This window comes from Lycorma delicatula, chromosome 6 (genome assembly GCF_047948215.1).
Source record: "Lycorma delicatula isolate Av1 chromosome 6, ASM4794821v1, whole genome shotgun sequence".
NCBI lineage: Eukaryota > Metazoa > Arthropoda > Insecta > Hemiptera > Fulgoridae > Lycorma > Lycorma delicatula.
Genome location: NC_134460.1, coordinates 78,805,144 through 78,825,701, shown reverse-complemented (window position 1 = coordinate 78,825,701; position 20,558 = coordinate 78,805,144). Strand labels below are relative to the sequence as shown.

General features: G+C 31.1%; 1 protein-coding gene across 1 annotated transcript in view; it reads right to left on the bottom strand.

Moving 5' to 3' along the window:
• The window catches only part of ft (cadherin-related tumor suppressor fat), an 817,460-nt gene that overhangs the window by 375,370 nt on the left and 421,532 nt on the right, over positions 1-20,558 (bottom strand). The window contains exon 3 of the mRNA XM_075367925.1: positions 12,763-13,071. Within this exon, the coding sequence (XP_075224040.1) occupies positions 12,763-13,071 (309 nt within the window). The remainder of the gene's footprint in view (positions 1-12,762; positions 13,072-20,558) is intronic.

Sequence of the window (20,558 nt, the reverse complement as noted above, 5' to 3'; positions counted from 1 at the left end):
TGTAGGTGGAACGTTTACTTAGTACAAGAATGTGACATTGAGACTAGTAACGAAAAAATATAATTTTTTATTCCCGTCCCTTTATGGAGATTTGAAAAGACCGAAGAAAATCCAAAATTATTATTTTAACTTCTAAGGAGCATTAAATTATAAAAAATGTACCTACCTTTGAATAAAATCTTGAGATACGGAAACAAAAAGGTCTGTAAATTCTTACAATCTTGACCGATTGCGACCAAAATTATACGTTTCGATGCCTCATGTTCAGAAATTATCGTGCCAAATTTCATCTAAATCGGTGCTTGCAGTCTGGAGATATCAAGATAAAACACGGTAACACAAAAGAAAAAAAGAAAAAATACATACATCCCTCTGGAATTTTCCTGTGTTAAAATCTTTTTTTTGATTAGGAATCATGGAAGTTAAAAATTTGAAAAAATACTGTCGTGTAAAGTTTTACTCTGTTAGCATTTATTTAAGTACCGGTATTAAATTATACTTATTGGAAATATGAATAACTAATCAACTGATAGTATAAAGGCCGTTTCGACATTCGCCATAAAGCTTGTAGAGTATGATTATATATATATATATATATAAACTATATTAAGTCTTTCTTTATGAACCGGAGTCTTTTATGTTATTTATAACACTTCTAAATCTGTTTATCATTGTTTAACGATTGAATAGTTAATTACTGGATATCCATATATTGACACACGTTTTACTGATTCATATTCGTGTAACTTAAGTTACTTTTTCTTTTTCTGTTTAACCTACCGCCGTAAGGTATTACTTCAGCGGAAGAATGAGAATGATATGTATGAATGTAAATGAAGTGTAGTGTTGTACAGTCTCAGGTCGACCGTTCCTGAGACGTGTGGTTAATTGAAACCCAACCACCAAAGAACACCGATATCCACGATCTAATATTCAAATTCGTATAAAAGTAACTGCCTTTACTAGGATTTGAACCTTAGAACTCTCAACTTCGAAATCAAATGATTGGTGATGACGTGTTCACCGTTAGACAAACCCGGTGGGTTAAGTTATTGCAAACAAATAAATTGGTTCGATGTCTTTAATAAAAATCGTTACTTTTTTTCATAAAAATGTTAATCCTTGAATTTTCTTTAAACCATGTTGGCTGATGTAAAAAAAATTGTAAACTAGACTAAATATTGTGAGAATTTTTTTTACCTTTGAATTATTTTTGTGTTCGATATTTTACGTTTGTTTTATGGCTGATGGAAGCAAAGTATATATATATATAATATGTATATATACACAAATATGTATAAGTAAGCATACTACCTAGATAATTAATATGAAGTTATTAATAGCCCTTACTCTTCTTCATAAAATACATAAAAAATCAGTAAAAACAAGAAATTAAGAGAAAACAGTTTTATAAATTTAGGAGGTTCTTAATAATTTATGTTTTTGTTGCTGATAAGAGAACTGATGATGCTGGAAAAAACAATAAAAATACTATGCAATGTGAGTGCTATCATTTTATGTACACTCTTTTAGTGAATAAATGATATATAAAATTACATATAAAAAAATTATTCAGTTACTGTAGCAGTGTATTTTATTTAATATTCTAAAAAAAAATTTCGTTTTGTATATATATATATTTCTGATATTTTATTAAGAACAGTTTGTAGTAGCTAAATAATCATTTCAGTGTTATCGTAATTAAATCTTTTTTTCATAATTGATTAGTTTTTACTTACTGATCGTGGATTTTAATCGTTAATTATAATTATTTAGTATATTTTACGAATTCAACATAACATATTTTTATTACAACGTTAAAAGCATAAAACCTATTAAAAAAGTGCAGTTATATAAGCATTTATCGTAAGTGCAAAATAACATAAGTTCAGTTATCATAACATGTACAATATTAAATGATATTTTGTTACAAGAATTATAGAAGGTTCTATCTAAATTGTATAAAAAGTTTTTTCGTCTACTTTAAAACTAATTTAGTACGGTATAATTAAATTTTGTAAAAGAAAAGAAAAACGGCCATAAAGTACTAAAAAAGGATGATAGAGAGATAATAAATGTATAGAAGAATAAAAATAAAGGAGAAAGAATCGAGGAAGGTATAAATAGAAAGAGAGGAAATTAGTAAGCGAAGAGGGGGGTCGTGGATAAACCAATTAAGCACTGATAGCTGTTAAGATGTTATCTTTTAAGCGAAGCCCCCGTAGTTGTGTGCTCTGTTTGACCTAGATTCAGTATCGTATCGCGACGTAACCCGGTCCAATAATACCTTCATTAACTTATTAATTATTATTGTTAAGATAAGACGATCGCGTAACTGAACCGATCATAAATTATTTTAATATATCATTTGTTAATTCTTGTTAGCAAAGATTTTATCTTGTCTAACACTGTAATATATATATATATATATATATCTTTTGTTTTTTGTTTGTTTATTTTTGTAAGTAAACTGAGTTATTAAATCGGAATCTTTATCAAACGCAAAATTTAATCGTTTACATGACTATTATGATTGATTTTAATTTAAATTTAAATATAGGATTGTTTTGTTTTTTATCAATTAATAACAGAAATTTTTTCTAATTATATTAATTTTAAAATTCCTTTATAATTTTTATTAAATTATATATGTATATAAACACACACACCCATTTTTGTATGTATTAGTCAATTCAAGTTCAAAAAATTGTCTAAATCTACAAATCAGCAATCAGACTACAATCCGATTTTGGTTCGATATATTTTATGTATAAATTTGAAAGTGATTGGCGCAAAATTACAGCAGTTATCGTGCCCACTATATATATATATTAACTTTTGAACTGACGGTGGTTTTGGGCTCTGGGAAATGTGAAACGCGAAGGTATATCGAATTGTTCCGTAAGTCGAATCATGGTACCCATTACAATAGGTGGCTTTCTTATGAAATTTGCCTAAAAATAATAAGATGCTCGTTATAAAATGCAATTAATCTGGAATCAGAATGCAGAATAATGTATTTCTATCTATATTTATCTTAATATGGAATCGGAAGTATAGTTCATACGCCGGTTGGACTTATCGAATGCGCTGTATTTCAAATTTCTGTTACATAAATTAAATACGTGTTAGGAGATTAAGGATTACATTTTTAAGCTCATTTAAGGTACCCATTTTTTATATTATGAATATTATTATATTTTTATTTGCCTTGCTCGGCATAAAAGTCAGTTTAAGCTGTACAATTCGCTACACATAGGGATACGTTAATGTTTTTACTTACAACTATTGTAATATTTTATGGCTGAGATGCACTTAACATAAAGCGTCTGTAATTTAAGAGATGCTGGTCAGAACCGTTTACTTTCCGCCACCTTCCGGCGCCTTTCGGCACGCCGGAAGGCGGAGGTAGATTTCACCGGCGCTAAGTAGGGGATAAAAAATATTTCCACCTAAAGTTAAGAAAAACTTTAAAGTTACCCAATACTACAATGGTTGCATGTGAAAAAAGTTTCATACGTTTAGCATACAACAAGCCCCATCTTCTTACAATTTCAGCAACATTTTGGTTATCCCTTACCGTAAGGGTTGGTCATATCAAAAATTGTTTCAAACAAAGGTTTTAGGTAATGTTTAGAGGACTAACGACCACTTTGAACCGATTCGATACTGTGCCTATTAAGGGAGGTGTAATTTTTTTGTCTTCGAAACTCCATTTTTTCCACCCTCTGAGCCAGTGGTTGTTGATATTAAAATCCTTTACTAAAACTGTATACGTTTTAGGTCTTTATCCAAAAAGCAATTTAAACGAATTCGATATTTTACTTAATAAGAAAGTTATAGCTATATTTTTTTACGAAAAAGCCCCCATTTCCACCCCATGGTTCAATTTTTCCCATTAACGAGCTCGATCGAGATTTTGGGTCGATATATTTTATGTATAAATTTGAAAGTGATTGGCGCAAAATTAGAGCAGTTATCGTACCCACAATATATATATATATATATATATATATATATATAAAGATAGGAAGTAAAAAAAGATTTACATTAATCTTTTATTGAAGTAGATAATTTTCTTGCCAGAAAACGCGGATGAATTTTATATATTAATGATATATAAATTCAAAATATTAGAAATACTTTCACGTATTAATTTTTTTCCGTTAGAAAAAGTGAAAAAAATCAAGAAATGTTTTTCTGATCACAAAAACGAATTCTTATGAGAAAAATTTGAATGAGAATATATTATTCGAAACATTTTTTTTTCCGTATTGTAACGGAAAATAGGGATATAATATGTATGTGAGTTCGCGTAAAGAGAAATCGATATAGACTGAAAAAATCGGGTTGAATTCGAGGAGGGGCGGACAAGAAGTCGATTCGGTCGATCTGACTGTAGCGAGTTATTTACACGTTATTATATAATAAGAAAACCACACCGTCCTGTTATTACGTGCATCGGCCGGTCGAGGATCTTTAAAATATAAATCGCGACTTTCCTAATTGAGGATACATCCTAACACCGTTCACCGCTTTATCGACTATCAGGCTCACAAATTTCAAATTAATAGACGCCAAAATCAAATCCAACCCATCGTTTAGCGCGAGTTAACCGAGACTATCTTAAAAGAAAAAAAAAGAAAATACTGCCAAATAGTATCCATTATCTCTGCCTAATGTTTAAATTAATATCGTGCGTTTTATGGTTTAACACAATATTACAGTTGTTGATAACAACGCTTCCGGTTGATATTTCATATATATTATATATAGTTGAGTGTGTTTGTGTATATACATTACGTATATAGCTTACTAATATCGAATCAAGCAATCGATTCTTCACCTTCTCGATCTTGATAAAGTGTAACAGCATAACATTTACACTGTATCTTAGAACTGTAAATTTTAATATAACCTACACTTTTATTGCCATTAAATGAGTTCATTGACCTCTAAATGATAATAAACAATGGTTTTTATCCGGTTAATATACATATCTAAAGATTTTTTCCCGTGAAACCAATTATCCTGAATAATCACTGTGTAAATTATAATTCAATAATTACTATGATACTGAATTAATTACTTCATAAAAAATCGATAAATTAATAATCGATGTATGCCAGTGCAGTTTAGTATTATATTTTATACAAAAAAAAAAAACATAATAATAGTAGTAATAATAAAACAAAAGAAACTATTCTGTAGATATACATTTTATGATATATTAACAGTATTTTATAAATCGATATGTTTTTTAGTGCCCGCAAAAATGTTCTTCGAAAGAAATAAAACAATAATAAATATAAATAAAACAGTGTAAGAAAAAGTAAGTGTATAAAATTCATGTTGTTTAATATTAGGTTTAATTATTGTCGTATGATAATAAATTAATTTTTATTACGGCCTTATTAGAAACGGTTTAATATTAATCCTTAACCAGAAATTAATTATCCTACTTCATGCACAGAATCCGATATTATTATTATTATTTTTCTTTTTACCTTAAACGATGTTCACCAAACTGCCTTTGCGTACGTTATTTCCGATTGTCCGACTATTTTCCCTACTGTGTAAATGGTGGGTGCATGATGTATTATTTCTTACTCAAAGGGATACATGAATTAAAAGCTTAATTAAATTTAGAATAATTTGAACAAGTTTATTCCAATTGACACCCTGACCGATTACAACTATTTAAAAAACCTGTTACGATAGCCACCCTTTTCGAAGGGTTCGATGTTTTCAGTGACATCTGAGCAAAACTGCAGTTCTGTCTCTCGCAATTAGGTGATCGAGTCTCATTTTTATCACGGATAGTTAACAGATCGATGACGTATACCGTTATTTTCATATATCTCAAAATAAATTATCCGGCAGTGTCAAATCTCACAATCTTAGAAGACGACCGATATCACCGTTTGGTGAAATAATTTTCTCCTAGAACTTTATTGAAAATAAATTCATCGTTCAGTCGGCTGTATAAAATGTCTATCCGTATTGTTAGAACCGGATTTCGGCCAAATCCAAATCGATCAATTCTCACCCTAAAAAGTAATGTTTTACGTTCACCATAAATACTTATATTTTCATTTTCAAAAACGTAGGGTCGAGAAAATATCTAAAGCACTAAAATCGCACTAGACATTTCGGATTAATTCCCTGTTCATAGATCTCTCGGTTCTTTTTTTTTTTCATTGCCTCGGATACTACAGTTTTGTTTCCATTTAGATAAAAAGTGAGATACGTCGCAGAAAATGATGTTTTTTCAACGACAAACAACTCTTGTTTTCTGGTACCGATCGACAGAAATATCAGGTTGCCTACGATTTGCTAGCTTCAATTCTTATGGCGACTGAATACGTTTACAAAGCCAGATATTTCTTGGAATTTGTTGTGTGAGTTTTATTATTCAGTTGTTTATTTATTCCGGTGGGACTGTGCAATACGTAACGCTTTATAATGGTTTTAATAAAGATAAGAAAGCTGCGACGAAACAGTTAATTTTCCCACAAGTTCGTCTTATCATATAACCTGTTAATGAAAATAATTTTGTCGGGCAGCTAAAAGGATAGAAATAATTTCTCTCCGATCGGTGTTTACGATCTTAGGGAAGGACGGAGAGAAGGAAGGACATTTTATAGATATCTGAAAAAAGAAAGAGCTTCGATAAATGAAAACTATATTTATAATAGTAGTCTTTTATCTAATGCGTGAGTTGGGAATCGGCCAAAGAAAAAAGAAGTCTGTAAATTTGTTGAATTTGTAAATGAAAATGGTATAAACTTTAAAGGTGATCTTAACCGATTAAAAATTGCGAACGCTTTTTTTCAGAAAGAAAGTTATTAACAAGTTTACTCGGAAGGTAAAGATTTAATATCTCTGACAGATTATTAACGGGTTTATGATAAAAGAAGAAGACTAGACAGCAGATAGATACTTGTGCGTTTCGAGAGCAATTCTAAATATTTATTATCACTCAGTCGTATCGAGTATAAGATTTTATGAGGGTTCAGGTCCCAGAAGACCTCTCGGAAAGATAAAGAAACGGTTTATAACTCGCATTTGTCGGAGAAATATTTAAGGGATTCGTATCGGAAAAGAGGGACTATTAACTATCAGGATATTCCTGCAGCTGATATTATCAACGAAGAGCGGAATAGTGTTATATGTCGCTGTTCTGCTGCTGCAATAAAGCTATGGGGTAAAAAGCGGAAGATCTTGAGACTAGCGGATTCGGAACAAAGAATTAGAGAAAATAATTGATGATGAGAAAACAGCCTTACCGTTATTACGAGTACAACATGAGCCCATATGGATTAAGATGATTATTAAGTTAACGCTAAGAAAGCAGTTGGTATTGCGTATTCAAGAACCGTTGACGATTTGTAATATCTCTAGAACATAAGTTACATGTGGAATCGGTCTTAAAGTACAGAATTATGATAGTTTTAGAAGAGGGCATGAAGGATAAGTATAATAAAGGAAAAGATTCGATCCTGTCGTTTTCGTAAGCTCTGGTCTGATAATTGTTCGGCTAACGACACCGGTGATGTAGAGGGTGGAGTTTATGTGTGAAAGGGTGTCCGTCTGGTTTCTTTGGACGAGTAGGAAGCAGCATTAAGGTAGTTAGAAGTAGGAAAACGTGCAGGGTAGACCGGTTAATAGAGAATTATTTAAATCGGTTCTTATGTTGAACTTCTTGAAAACAAGTTGGACACCACTGGAAATTCCGGGGCGTTGGAAGCAATCTACCGATCTGTAAGAACGGTGATAAAAGCGTCGTGAATATTATCCTAGAATATCATCGCTCTCATACGGTTACAAAACATAATCAGAAATTATAACATTAAGACCGATAGCGAAAGTAGAACCGAAAAAAGTAAGAACGAATTCCATAAAGGTCGTTCTCGTGTAGATATTTTTTTCACTCTTCAGCGAATTATTGAGAAAATTAAAGCGTAAAATTTAGAGACGTATATTGCGTTTATCGATTCGGAGAAGGCCCGATCGGATTGACAGAAAAGTATCGGGGAGAATATTTTTGCGTAATGCGTTACATTTTTATTCTGATAAATTATTTTACAGTACGTATGATAAAACAAATATTAAGATTGTTGATGGAAGAGAAAATTTATTTATTAATTTAGGTATTGGACAAGAATGTTAGCCATTACCCATTTTTTTTATTTTATATCTTGACCATCTAATTTCTTTACGGAAAATGCGACCTCCACTCTCTGTTTTAATGAACTTTACGTATATTAATTTATTATTGCTTGCGGACGATATGACTCTTCTAGATGACAGAGGTTATGAATTAAGATACAGTTATTTAAATTTTCCAAGTAGACAGAACAATATATTCGTAGAATAAAAATGTTACAGGTTTTAAAGGAAAAGAGACTCTGATGTTAGATCGAAAATTGTAATTAAGTGCAGTTCATACAACACTTAATTTCCTTTGATTATTTCACAGGATGCTGTTGAAGGTGCTAAAAAGAAAACCAAGATCGACAGATGTGATCGGAAGGGACCCACAGAATAAGGCAATCGTCAGAAGCCGATTAAAATTATACAACACGACGGCAGTACCGGTTACTACCGCTGCTATTGTAAGGTCGTGAAGGTTAAGAAATTAAGAGACGAGTACAATGGTACCGGTGGATATCTTATTAAAAGTACTAGGGTCCTTATTCGAACGGATAGAATACGAAATAAAGACATTCGTCAGGAATTATAAATTTCTTGCGTTCGATACTGTATGTATTTTTATAGAGAAAATTTGAAACGTTTCGAATGAACGGACGATCGAAGAATTTCGAAGCGGACTTTATTGTTTACATATCTAGATTGTGGAAACATCGGAAGAAATCCGAAACGATTCTAAGACTAATTCGTGATGTGAAATTATGATAATGTAAATTACGATAATTAAATTATCAAATTTTCGACAAGAACCTGCTTCTTTAATTACCATTGTAAATATTATTTGTTCAAATGCTTTCTTTATTTTGTTAAAAATCTCTCGTTAAACTGAAGTTGTAAGGTGTATAAATATGATAAGAACACGTAAGTTTTATATCTCACCGAGTTAAATCAGCGGTAGAAGGTTTATAGAATAGAACAGGAAAAAACCACTAAAAGGTAAACAAAAATACTTATATATAATGATTATATCTGATATTCGTAAAATATATTTTACATGAAAAAAAATGTAAATTGACTAAAAAAATTGTAAAATGTAAAAATTCAAGGTTCCAATTTTCTCGTAGAAAATTAGGTTTATTTTTTTTTAAATCTTACGCCACGGATATAAAATAATTATTTATAAAAATTGTGTAATAGTAACCTCTAAATTCTATTCCTCACACGCAATAACTTCAAACGGTAACAAAAGTAATACCTCTGTTTATATCGATCGAGAATAAAATTAACCGTTACATGTAAGATTTAGTTATAGGTTCGTGGCTTTCGGAATACTTTTACCCGCGAGCTATACTTTGCAAACCTTATTTTTATTTAATTTTTTTTTTTTATCCTTTATTATCAATAGTTTATTTCTAACAGAATCGATTCCGACTACGATAGATGGGTTTTAAAGGTGGCTTAATGGTTTTATTTATATCTCTCTGCGGTATTATAACTACAATAAGTGCTTACTTTTTTCAAAAAATTTCCGGACCGGTCTAAGGTTTATTTTTAGGATATCGACAGCTATATTCTAAAAATCTTACTGAAAGAATGGAATTCACGCTGGCTCGAGAAGGCGTAGCGAAACATAGAGGCCGACGCCCGGTTGCGTGCTCGCGAACACGGAGACGTCGACGTAGTTGTGCTAGCTTGTGGACCAAGCGAAGTCCTCCGTTTATATATATGAACATATACATAAATAAATGGATGTGTGTACCTACGTATGTACGTATCTATACATAAGTATGTAAGTACGGTATATACATCGGCTGCAGGTACAACGGATGAAATGTGTACCCTGCCGCGCGCTAACTAATTTCTCTAATTACTAAAAACAAATTACAGTTTATAGAACGTTTCTGGAATACATTTGAGTGGGACTATCGTCACGCACTTGTGTCACGCGAGCGAGGCTCAAGAAGAGAGAAGCCACTAGCCGGATCGAGCCTCTGGTACGTTCTCCTTATAATATATAACCCTTAATTCTAGTATATAATCTGTATATTATAAATCACCATCAGGTTACGCACCTATAGCCCGCAGGCTGCATACATTTCAAATTTCCCCTCCTACCGTACCACCATTTCTTCTCTTCACCTCTTACCGTCTCGTTCTCTTTCTTTCTATTAGCCTACTTCACTCTTTTTTCTTCTAATCCTTTTATATTTATTTATTATTATTATTATGGTTTTTTATTTTTTGTTTTGTTTTTTTAAATACAAAGTATATCGCTAAGTAAGCGCAACTGATGTGTACTTGTTTGCAAATACTAATTGTACTCTATGTCATACACATTACAACATAAATGTAATTTTGTAGTGTTAATAAGTAAGCGTTCATGGACATCTAGTATTATATTTATTAAGAAACCTCCTCCAATCTACATATATTAGCCCTCCATCAAAATTTTATAGTTATGGCAGTCGATCATTAATTTTTTTTTTATGTAGTTAAAATATTTAAGGTTTTATATATAAATATACACACACCACCGCACTCTAAATAAGTTGTGTCATTAAAGTCTATTAATCTATACAATGACTTATTAATTATATCATAATTATCGTTTTCAATTACAATATTTTAATAATACGTTATTACTATTACACAACAATTTATTATAATTTAATATTAATAAAATAAACTTTTATTAAAAATAATTTACTTGATTATTTTACAATTTTGTTAACACACACGATCGCCTATATATTAAACAGAATAAAAATACTGTCAGTACAGTTATACAAAATAAATATATTGTATTATTTAAAAATAATAAAAATGTTACTTATCACGCAACTTCTCGGCTACGGAAGTCGTTAGAGGTAGCGTCTCTGTCTTTCATTCGAAAAGTACTGGGTACGAATCACGGTCAGGTTCGGGATTTTTTAGTACGCTACAAAATTAATTATTGTAATCGGAAGCTTAAATTAGTTAGTAATATTTTGTTTTGATTACTTGAAAAAATAATATTTTTCTTTATTTATACCGGGTTTTACCTTTAAAATGACTTACAGCACAGACAAATTATTATTTTTTTAAAATTAAAAACATAAAAACCGTTTAATAGATAGTAAAAACTTAAACCTAAATGCGTATTTATGTATTTAAACGATGGTTATTAATAGATACAATGGAATTAGTAGTAACTACAGGTATTCCTAGTCAGAGTATAGAAAGCTCAGCTGACACGCAGAATGATATGGATTTCTGAACTAAATGTCGGAGGATTGGACTGCTGGGTAGGAGTAGGACCTTCAACATCCTATTCGAATAACATTATTCCCTCTGCACTGTACTATTATCTTTCTTTCTTTTTCCTGTTTAGCGTCCGGGAATTACCGTTCAGGTATAACTTCAGAGGATGATATGTATGAGTGTAAATGAAGTGTAGTCTTGTACAGTCTGAGTTCGACCATTCCTGATATGTGTGATTAATTGAAAACGCAACCACCAAGGAACACCGGTATCCACGATCTAGTATTCAAATTTGTGTAAAATTACCTGCCTTTACAAGAACTTGAACGCTGGAACTCTCGACTTCCAAATCAGCTGATTTGGGAAGACGCGTTCACCACTTGACCAAGCCGGTGGTACTATTAGCAGTGTGTCAACACTACTTCGTACATCACAGTAGAATTATTGTTTACGCTCTTCTAGCTTTGACAAGCTATTGATAAAAGTATTTTTTAAAAGAGTAAAATCAAACAAATACAGTAACTATAAATGCATCTATTAATATCATTTTTATTAACTTTTTCTGTACCTTCATTTACATTTTGTTTCTAAACTTTAGCTTCTTACTCTTTGTATCTGCAACATGATTCTCGATTCCAGTCAACACAATTTCTTTCATTATTATTCATCCGTTTTCCGAATTACAGTAAACACATTAAAGTTGGTTTTACAACCGGAAGGTTTAAAGGATTTGATCCCCGATGAGTTCTGGCGTTTATTTTATCTATTACATCATTCATCTTATCATTCTAGTTAAAATACTAATAGAAATGCGTATACGGGATCGATTCGCAAAAATTCAAATGAAGTAATTTAAAGAACACGATTTTGTTTCGATCCAAATGAGTTCTATAGTAGGAAGAACAATTAGTAAAAATTATCAATAGGGGTGAGTAATCGAGAGTTGTCAAAACGATCGGGTCCTGTTTACGTTTATAAATGTATTAATTTTTTTTTTTCGGTAAAGAATTGAAATTTATAGGATGTTTATAACACTATTATTTTGTGATTCGACTTATCATAATTTAGCAGGTATTATAAAATTAATTATTGTTACCGCGTGAACTATTCAAAATAAAATCGATGATCTCATTTAAAAATAAAAGGATTAAATTTGCTTCGTAAATATTTATGATGTTTTCATCTCATCTCTCACTCTTTCATGTTACGTAAGATGGGTCGTCAGAAATAACATTCCAGAAGTAAACCGCATATACAAACATTATTGTATTACGATGTATAATTTGTGAGCTAATAATAATTAATGAAAAAAAATTTAGTTTATAGATTAAAAGATGTAAAATTACATATTTTATAAATGTTACTCACCTGTATTGTCACCACAGTTTCTGTACTTTGTACTCCGTCGCTGGCCTTAACGTGTAACCGATACAAATCTTTAGTTTCACGATCTAAAGCGTCCTTGAGCCGTAGACTTCCGGTAGCCGGATCAACTTCAAATCTTCCCTCATCGCCCGATACGAGGGTGTACGTCAACGGCCCGGGTGAATCCGCATCTGTCGCTCTAAGAACGGCTACCTCTTGACCCGCTGCCATATCTTCCGATACAGAAAACTGTAAACTGCCTTCTGGAAACGAGGGCGGACTATCATTTCTGTCCAGTACTTTGACTCGAACCTGTAAAAATATAATAAGTCTAGATTAATTCGGTGACATAATAAGAACTCGCATATAATCTAATTAGCACTTTCCACTTGTCTATTTTACAAGTCGTTAATCAGTTAATATTGTGAAATGTTTGGATTCGTGTAAGAAATCTTTTTGATCTATTAATATTAAAAAATCAGATTTGGACACTACATGACTTCCTTGTACGCCTATTAAATTACATGTACACAATTTTTGCTGCATTTCATTTAAACGTATTTCATTTGAAGGTGAGATACGGTCCTCCAATTCTTTAATAAAGTGGATAGTTACACAATTGCCTTGTGGAGGATAGCAACACAATACAATTCACATTTTTTGTGAATTTCGTATCAGCATTTTATATTATTTTATATATTAATTTTGTTTCACGTCGCTCAAGTAGTTGTAGTGTAAGTGAGAACGTGTTGGATCCGTAACCATGCACACATCGGTTCGAATCTGACTTCATATATATATATATATATATATATATATATATATATATATATATTTCTTACTTTTCTTTTTTATTTAAAATATATTAACCTCTGTAAAGATCTTTGAATTAAACTGGAAAGTACATACAATTTTATTTCACTAATAACATATGATTTTTTTTTTCAATCAGAATAAAAATTTATTAATAGAAGTTAGTAAACGTTTATTTAGCTGTAACTCCCAATTTATTTGGTTTATTTGGTTGAAAAGCTCCCAATGAGGGCTTATTACTGCAGCTAAGAAAAAGTCCAAAATCCAATCCAATGGATTTTGGGGTTTTTTTTTATACTTTTGGTTCAGTCTATTGCACTCAAAAGGGAAGGTGCACAACTAGATGATACAAAAGTCTTAAATCCAAAATGTAAACATTCTACGGCTGATCGTTTTTTAATTATGCGAGATACATACGTACAGACGTCACGCCGAAACTAGTCAAAATGGGATGGTCAAAATGGATATTTCCGTTGAAATCTGAAAACCAAAATTTTTTGCGATTACAATAGTTCCTTTACTTCCTACAAGGAAGTAAAAATCTAAAAAAATCCATCGTATTTAAAGTTAAATTATTCGAAGAATGTGTTTACCGTATACTAAAATTACAGATTTAGGTAGGATGTATATATGTTTCATTATTCATTATATTTAAAAAATCAAATAAATAAATATATAATAAACGAATCTATATATAATCAGTGAGTCGTTTCCATTAAAAGATCATGTGCTCATGTCCATTAAAAGATCAAATGCTAAAGAAAAAACTAAACCCGTAGAAAGTATAGATATCTCTAAATCGGTTTATTAAATTTTACGATTAGAAAACGCAGGACAATTTAAAAGAAAGACAAAAACAAGAATAAAAACAGAGACCAAAGAGATCGGCCTCTATGTGTAACATTTTTTGGAAATTGATCTGAAAATAAATTTATTACAAACCAAAGGTTTTAAAAAATATCTTATTAAACAGAAATAGACGGTCGCTATGTTTATTTTACTAACAGCGATGAAAAAAATTGATCGTCAGTCAACGACAAGGGACCGATATCCGATACAGTTTTCAAATTATAAAAGAATTAAAAATATTTCGGTGAAACTTTATTGTAATAAGAACATTTATTTCGCATAATATTCGTTTAACTCTGTACGGAGATATTTCTATGACGATTGAAAGTTCATTCTATTTGAGTTTATGGAGAAAAACGATTATTCTATTCTGTCCTGCGAAATGGGTGTGGAATTAGGCGTGTTGGCGGATTAGAGTGGAGAATTGTAATTCAGACTTTATTTAGGCTAACTTTAAGCTTTCAATTCGAAATTATAAGAGACATCGTGTAATTTTGTAGTTTACGGTGTTATTGATGCATATTTATATCTATCGTGTTTATAAATACTATATTTTTTTATTAATTAATTATTATTGATTTCTCCTGTTAATATTGTTTCTATATAAATTTATTTACTTTATTTCTAAGTTTTTGTCGTGTTTATTTTGTTAACTTCTTTATTTCTAATGACAATATATATAAAATCGTGCGTTAATAATCGAAATGCGCATCTGATTTTACATTTTTATTATTTGTAAATATTCTCGAACGTTTTTTTTCTTTTCTGTTCGATTTAAAAAGTCTCGGATTCGATTCCTAAATATTATATTTTATTTAATGGTCGATTTAATAACATGACGTCTGCCTACTACAGAGAAAAAAAGTAATCAGAGATGCAACTAAAAATAATGGATCCGTTAAAACATATTTTACGTTAAGTCTACCCAGGTTATAATTCTACTACATTATGTTTTCTGTAATTTTATTTTTCATTTAATTTTTTACTCTTTTATTATTTTAATAAATTAAAAGAAATCCTACTGTGATATTTCATAAATTAAATTAATATAAAAAAAATAATAAAATAAGCAAAATACAACAAACAGAAATACAAAGTAATATATGGAATATAAATATTAAAGATGTAAAGTGTAAATGTCAAAAAATAAAACCAACATGATACATCATCTGGTAATAGTGATTTTAATACCAGAGAAGGAAAGAAGTAGCTTCAGTAACATATGCAATATTATATATATATATATATAAACATGGGTATAAACACACGCACGATCGTATACATTCTTTAACTTCAAAAAGAAATAGAAAGAGTGAATGGTGATGAAGAAAGTGGAGCGGAGGGAGAAGAAAAAAGAAAGAGAACGCAAACTTCTTGTTTCACTAAGTAAATGTACGTAAAATACATTTCGGTAACTAACGTATAAGCATAAATTTTAAAACTAGAAGTCGTATTTTTCTTTTTAGAAATAAAAATAACAGAAAACTAAACTAAAATAAAAGAAATAACACATGTCCACATTTTAATTTTGTTAAATATTAATATTGCTCTTCGGTCGCCGTATAATAACGTAGGAATATAAAAGTGTTTTTATCGTCGAGAAAGATAACGATGGTTTCGACGATTATTTTATTTTATTTTATTATTACTATTATTATTTTTTTAAGCCGTTCCGTTACCGATTATGTGAGTAAGATTCGATGAAATGATTATAATAAGGGGTTTTTGTTTGTCTTTCTTTAATTCTTCAGCACTGCGACCCGATCTTCTAAAATGAAAACGGATGATCATCCAGACAACTGTGTTCTCATATTACAAGTCATGCTCGTAAGTCATACGTAACCATCTCCGGTTTTATGTATTTATATATATATTTTTTTCTTTTAGTATTTTGCTGGACAAAATAGCTCATTAGTTTTATTTTATTTTTTTTATGCAAGACATAAAATAATAAAATACATACATCAAAAAAGGTAAGCTTTTAATTATAACGAATTTATATTTTTTGCTTTTTCACTCTTTACTCTTTACTCTTCTCAGTTTGCTTGTTTTAATACGGTTATTTTTATTATCAACAAACAATTCTTTAATGAAGTTTTATTGTTATCGCCTTTTTAAAATTCATGAACCAATACTTAATTTTATTCGTGTAGACCTGTACGATTTATACGAGCTGTATTTTATGTCATATTAGCATTTTTGTCATATCCTTTTTTTTTACCTTTTGTTTTCAATAAATCATTTTAAATGATAATATTTTTTCAGAAATATTTACATCGAATAAATATAAACAAATATTGATGTCATCAATATCATGTTATCCGTAATTTACTATAATAGTTTCATAACGGTGAGCGGGGAATCGCATTCGTACTTCGACAAATAGTATCGTTTTTATTATGTTTTAATTCGCGTAAAGCATAAAAAGTCTGAGATGATATTCACAATACCGATTAGAGTCGCTTTTATCGTCTTAATGATGTTCACTGTTTTGGCAACTCCTTTTGGCAACAGAACGAAGGAGTGCTTTACGCCAACTGCTTTTCGATAGGCAATCGTGCCATTTTTAAAAGTGTATTCTGATCCGTAAAAGTAACAGGAAACTCTTTCATTTTTCTTTAGAAGGGCTAGCATGGATAGCTAATTGTTCTTGAGAACGGCTAAGATGTCTTCGCGAGATACTCGTGTCTTATGGTATCACTTACCAACGTTAGATTACGGCACCTAATAGACAAGATCTATAATTACTAATACAAACGTACTTGTTATTTCTATGTGTCCACTCACTCAGCACTTAAAACGGTTTACTTAGTGGAATACTCATCGTTGTTAAAGTTTAATATTTAAATTTCATTACACTCGTAATTGTTTCCTCGTTGATAAAAAAACGTTTTGTTCGAAAGAGCGCTCAGTTTTAAAATTTTGTATATATATGTGAAATATCTTCGCTTTAGTCTTATCATTTTATTATGTATCTTCCTTCGTACAACAAAAATTCTAGATCCACCTATCCGGGACGCCGAACAATTCCTTGAATCTTGATAAATATTCAAACATTATAAAAATTGAATGACTTTAATGATGGTATAAGAAAAACGTAAAACCCCCTTCCACACCGTTTATATGATTGTGACGTAAAGTAAGTTTCTTGTTTATCCGAAGAAAGTAAATTTAAAACCTTATAAGTATATAAAAACCAACCCACCGGGTTGGTCTAGTGGTGAACGCGTCTTCCCAAATCAACTGATTTAAAAGTCGAGAGTTCCAGCGTTCAAGTCCTAATAAAGGCAGATATGGATTTCAATACTACATCGTGGATAACGGTGTTCTTTGATGTTTGGGTTTCAAACACATCTCTGGATTGGTCGAACTGAGATTGTTCACGACTACACTTCATTTACACTCATTCATATCACCCTCACTCATCCTCTAAAGTAATACCTGAACGGTAACTCCCGGAGACTAAACAGGAAAAAGAATAAAACGAGGTATATAAAAACCTAGCCATCGGATTACTCTAGTGGGGAACGCGTCTTCACAAATCAGCTGATTCGAAGTCGAGAGTTCCAACGTTCAAATCCTAGTAAAGGCAGTCACATTTATACGGATTTGAATACTAGATCGTGGATACCGGCGTTCTTTGGTGGTTGGGTTTCAATTAACCACACATCTCTGAAATGGTCGACCTGAGACTGTACAAAACTACACTTCACTTACACTCAGACATATCATCCTCATTCATCCTCTGAAGGTAATACCTGAAGGCGATTCCCAGATGCTAAACAGGGAAAAAGTTATATTAAAACCGGAGCGTTTATCGGGATGAGTTATAACATAAATTAAAGGCCATGTTAGGTATTTATATATTCGTACAGTTCTGCCCGAAGACAAAAGTCTTTAATCGGTCGGCTACTGATGGAGACGAACAACGGGTACTAATTTTTTTTTAGAAGTCGTCACTCGGTGATCCGTAAGTATTTTTATCGGATAGGATAAGTTTTAGAGACTAAAATTCGTTTCGCTCCCCCATAATTATCGATTTATTGAAATTCTTTAGCGCCGCTTCGGCTTTCTATATAGGTCGGCTTTAAATTCACCTTCTATCCGATGACCGACTTACATCGATCGCACATTATATATACGGACGGAGTAATTATCTACCGTATACGGTATTCTGTCCGATATATATATTTTTTTTTTTACGAGCTCTGCTTGTATTATTTTTCATCGGTAAAACGATTCATATCTCATTTATCGCTTCTTATTTTATCGCGGAAAATATAAAACGTAACATAATTCAGTTTATGTAAATGATTTGAACATTAAGATGCCTTAAGTAGATGAGAATGTATTTTATAATAAAATAGAAATTAAAAGCGAATCGAGAATACATAAGGCGGTACCTCGTTCGCATTTAGTAATGGTAATACTAAGTGATAATGAATTCTTATCTAAATATATAAAAATATCGTGCAAGTGTGTGAATGTGTGTGACCGCTGTAAGGAATAATATTCCCGGTTTGCTGTTCAAAGATAAAATCTAAAACGGCTGTGCGGGCCTAAAACTTAACACGGCTCAAGGGTTTAAGATCTACCAGCCTTTTGTTTAATAGTATACTGTTATGTATTTCTTAGCTGCAGGCTTTCTTAACAAACTCAAGAAAGAACATATAACATCGTAGTTTGATGAGATGAAAATGCGTGGGCTTGAAAATGTTTTCTCGTAAATAAATATTCTTTTTTTATATAATTTTTTTTTTCAAAAAAAGAAAAAAGGAGATTTTTTTTCCAGATGTTTAACGAGTGGTATCGCCATAATAAAATTATTTAAAAAATTCGTTAGATCTAATCGTTTTCATTGTATACTTACGTGTCGACAATTTTTCCTTTTTATCTTTTATTTATTTTTTTAAGAACATAAAAGTTTATTTGTAAAGAAATTCTTAAATTAAGCGTATTAATTTTTATAAAATAATCGATTGTAATTTTTTATTTATTAACTACAACTTAAATATTATTTGTACTCTTTAATACCTAATTTCTTGCTGCAGTAGATAGATCTTGGAGTCATAAATTAATGGACAGGTGTCTCGCCTATTTTTATAGGTCTGTATCTTATTAAAAGTCTTGCTAAAATCCCATGAAAACCGAAAATTATAAAATGGACTTAAAAGAGGCTGTTGATCTTTTATCCGTTTAATCGACTAAAAATGTAAATTGACCTTTTATATTTTGTTGTAAAACGAAAAGAATATTAGAAAGCATCAAACTATAAAAATGATCGAGAACGGGATGGAGGACGCTGATAAAAAAACATCTCTGCCACCCTGAGAGAGACTTTAAAATACTACTTTGGCGAGGATCGTTCGGTCTCGTTTCACGATCCGACTTTAAATAAATTTTTCCATCTTTGCTCTCCACCTCGTCATCAATTCCTTTTTTACACGCGTGTTCTGCGGGTTTTTTGTCGTACGCCGGATCTGCAGTAAGTTACGGGGGCCCTTAAGGTTCCTGTCTCGTCGATAGGTGGGCCGAGCTCACCCGTGGGCACACTTAGGACTTTTTTCTGTACGGTGGCTCTGCAAAAATCTCGAAAGGAACGGTAACGCTCATCGGATAAAGCCGAGCCTCCTGACTCGGATACGACTTTTCGTACCATATATCTCTCGTAAGACAATAGGTACAAAGTACGGATAAAATACGATTAACACAGGTGTTGTTTTCCACAGTTTTTGATAATTTATTATAGTTTTCATTGTATGAAAGTAATTTCATAGAGCGCTCCATTAAATTTGGTTCGACTTTTTTGATGTAATACTTTTCTGTCGAAAGATCCCTACGAATCTAGATGATTAAATAATCTGGGTTTAATTTTGCACGAAAAACAAGTACCTAATTAAAATATAAACATCTCTGCCACACTTTAATTTATAAAAATTACTTTTGAATTCAAAGGGAGTAAATAAATGCAAACTTTCTTTTCTGTGCAAAGCTCAATTGTTAAAGTCTATAACTCAATAACTGAGACTCTCGGTTTCGTTAACGGGCGCTAAATTTTTATAATGTTTGACAAATAAATTTATAAAAATATAAATCTGTAAATGTACAAAAATAATTCGGTTAATTTTATTTACCGG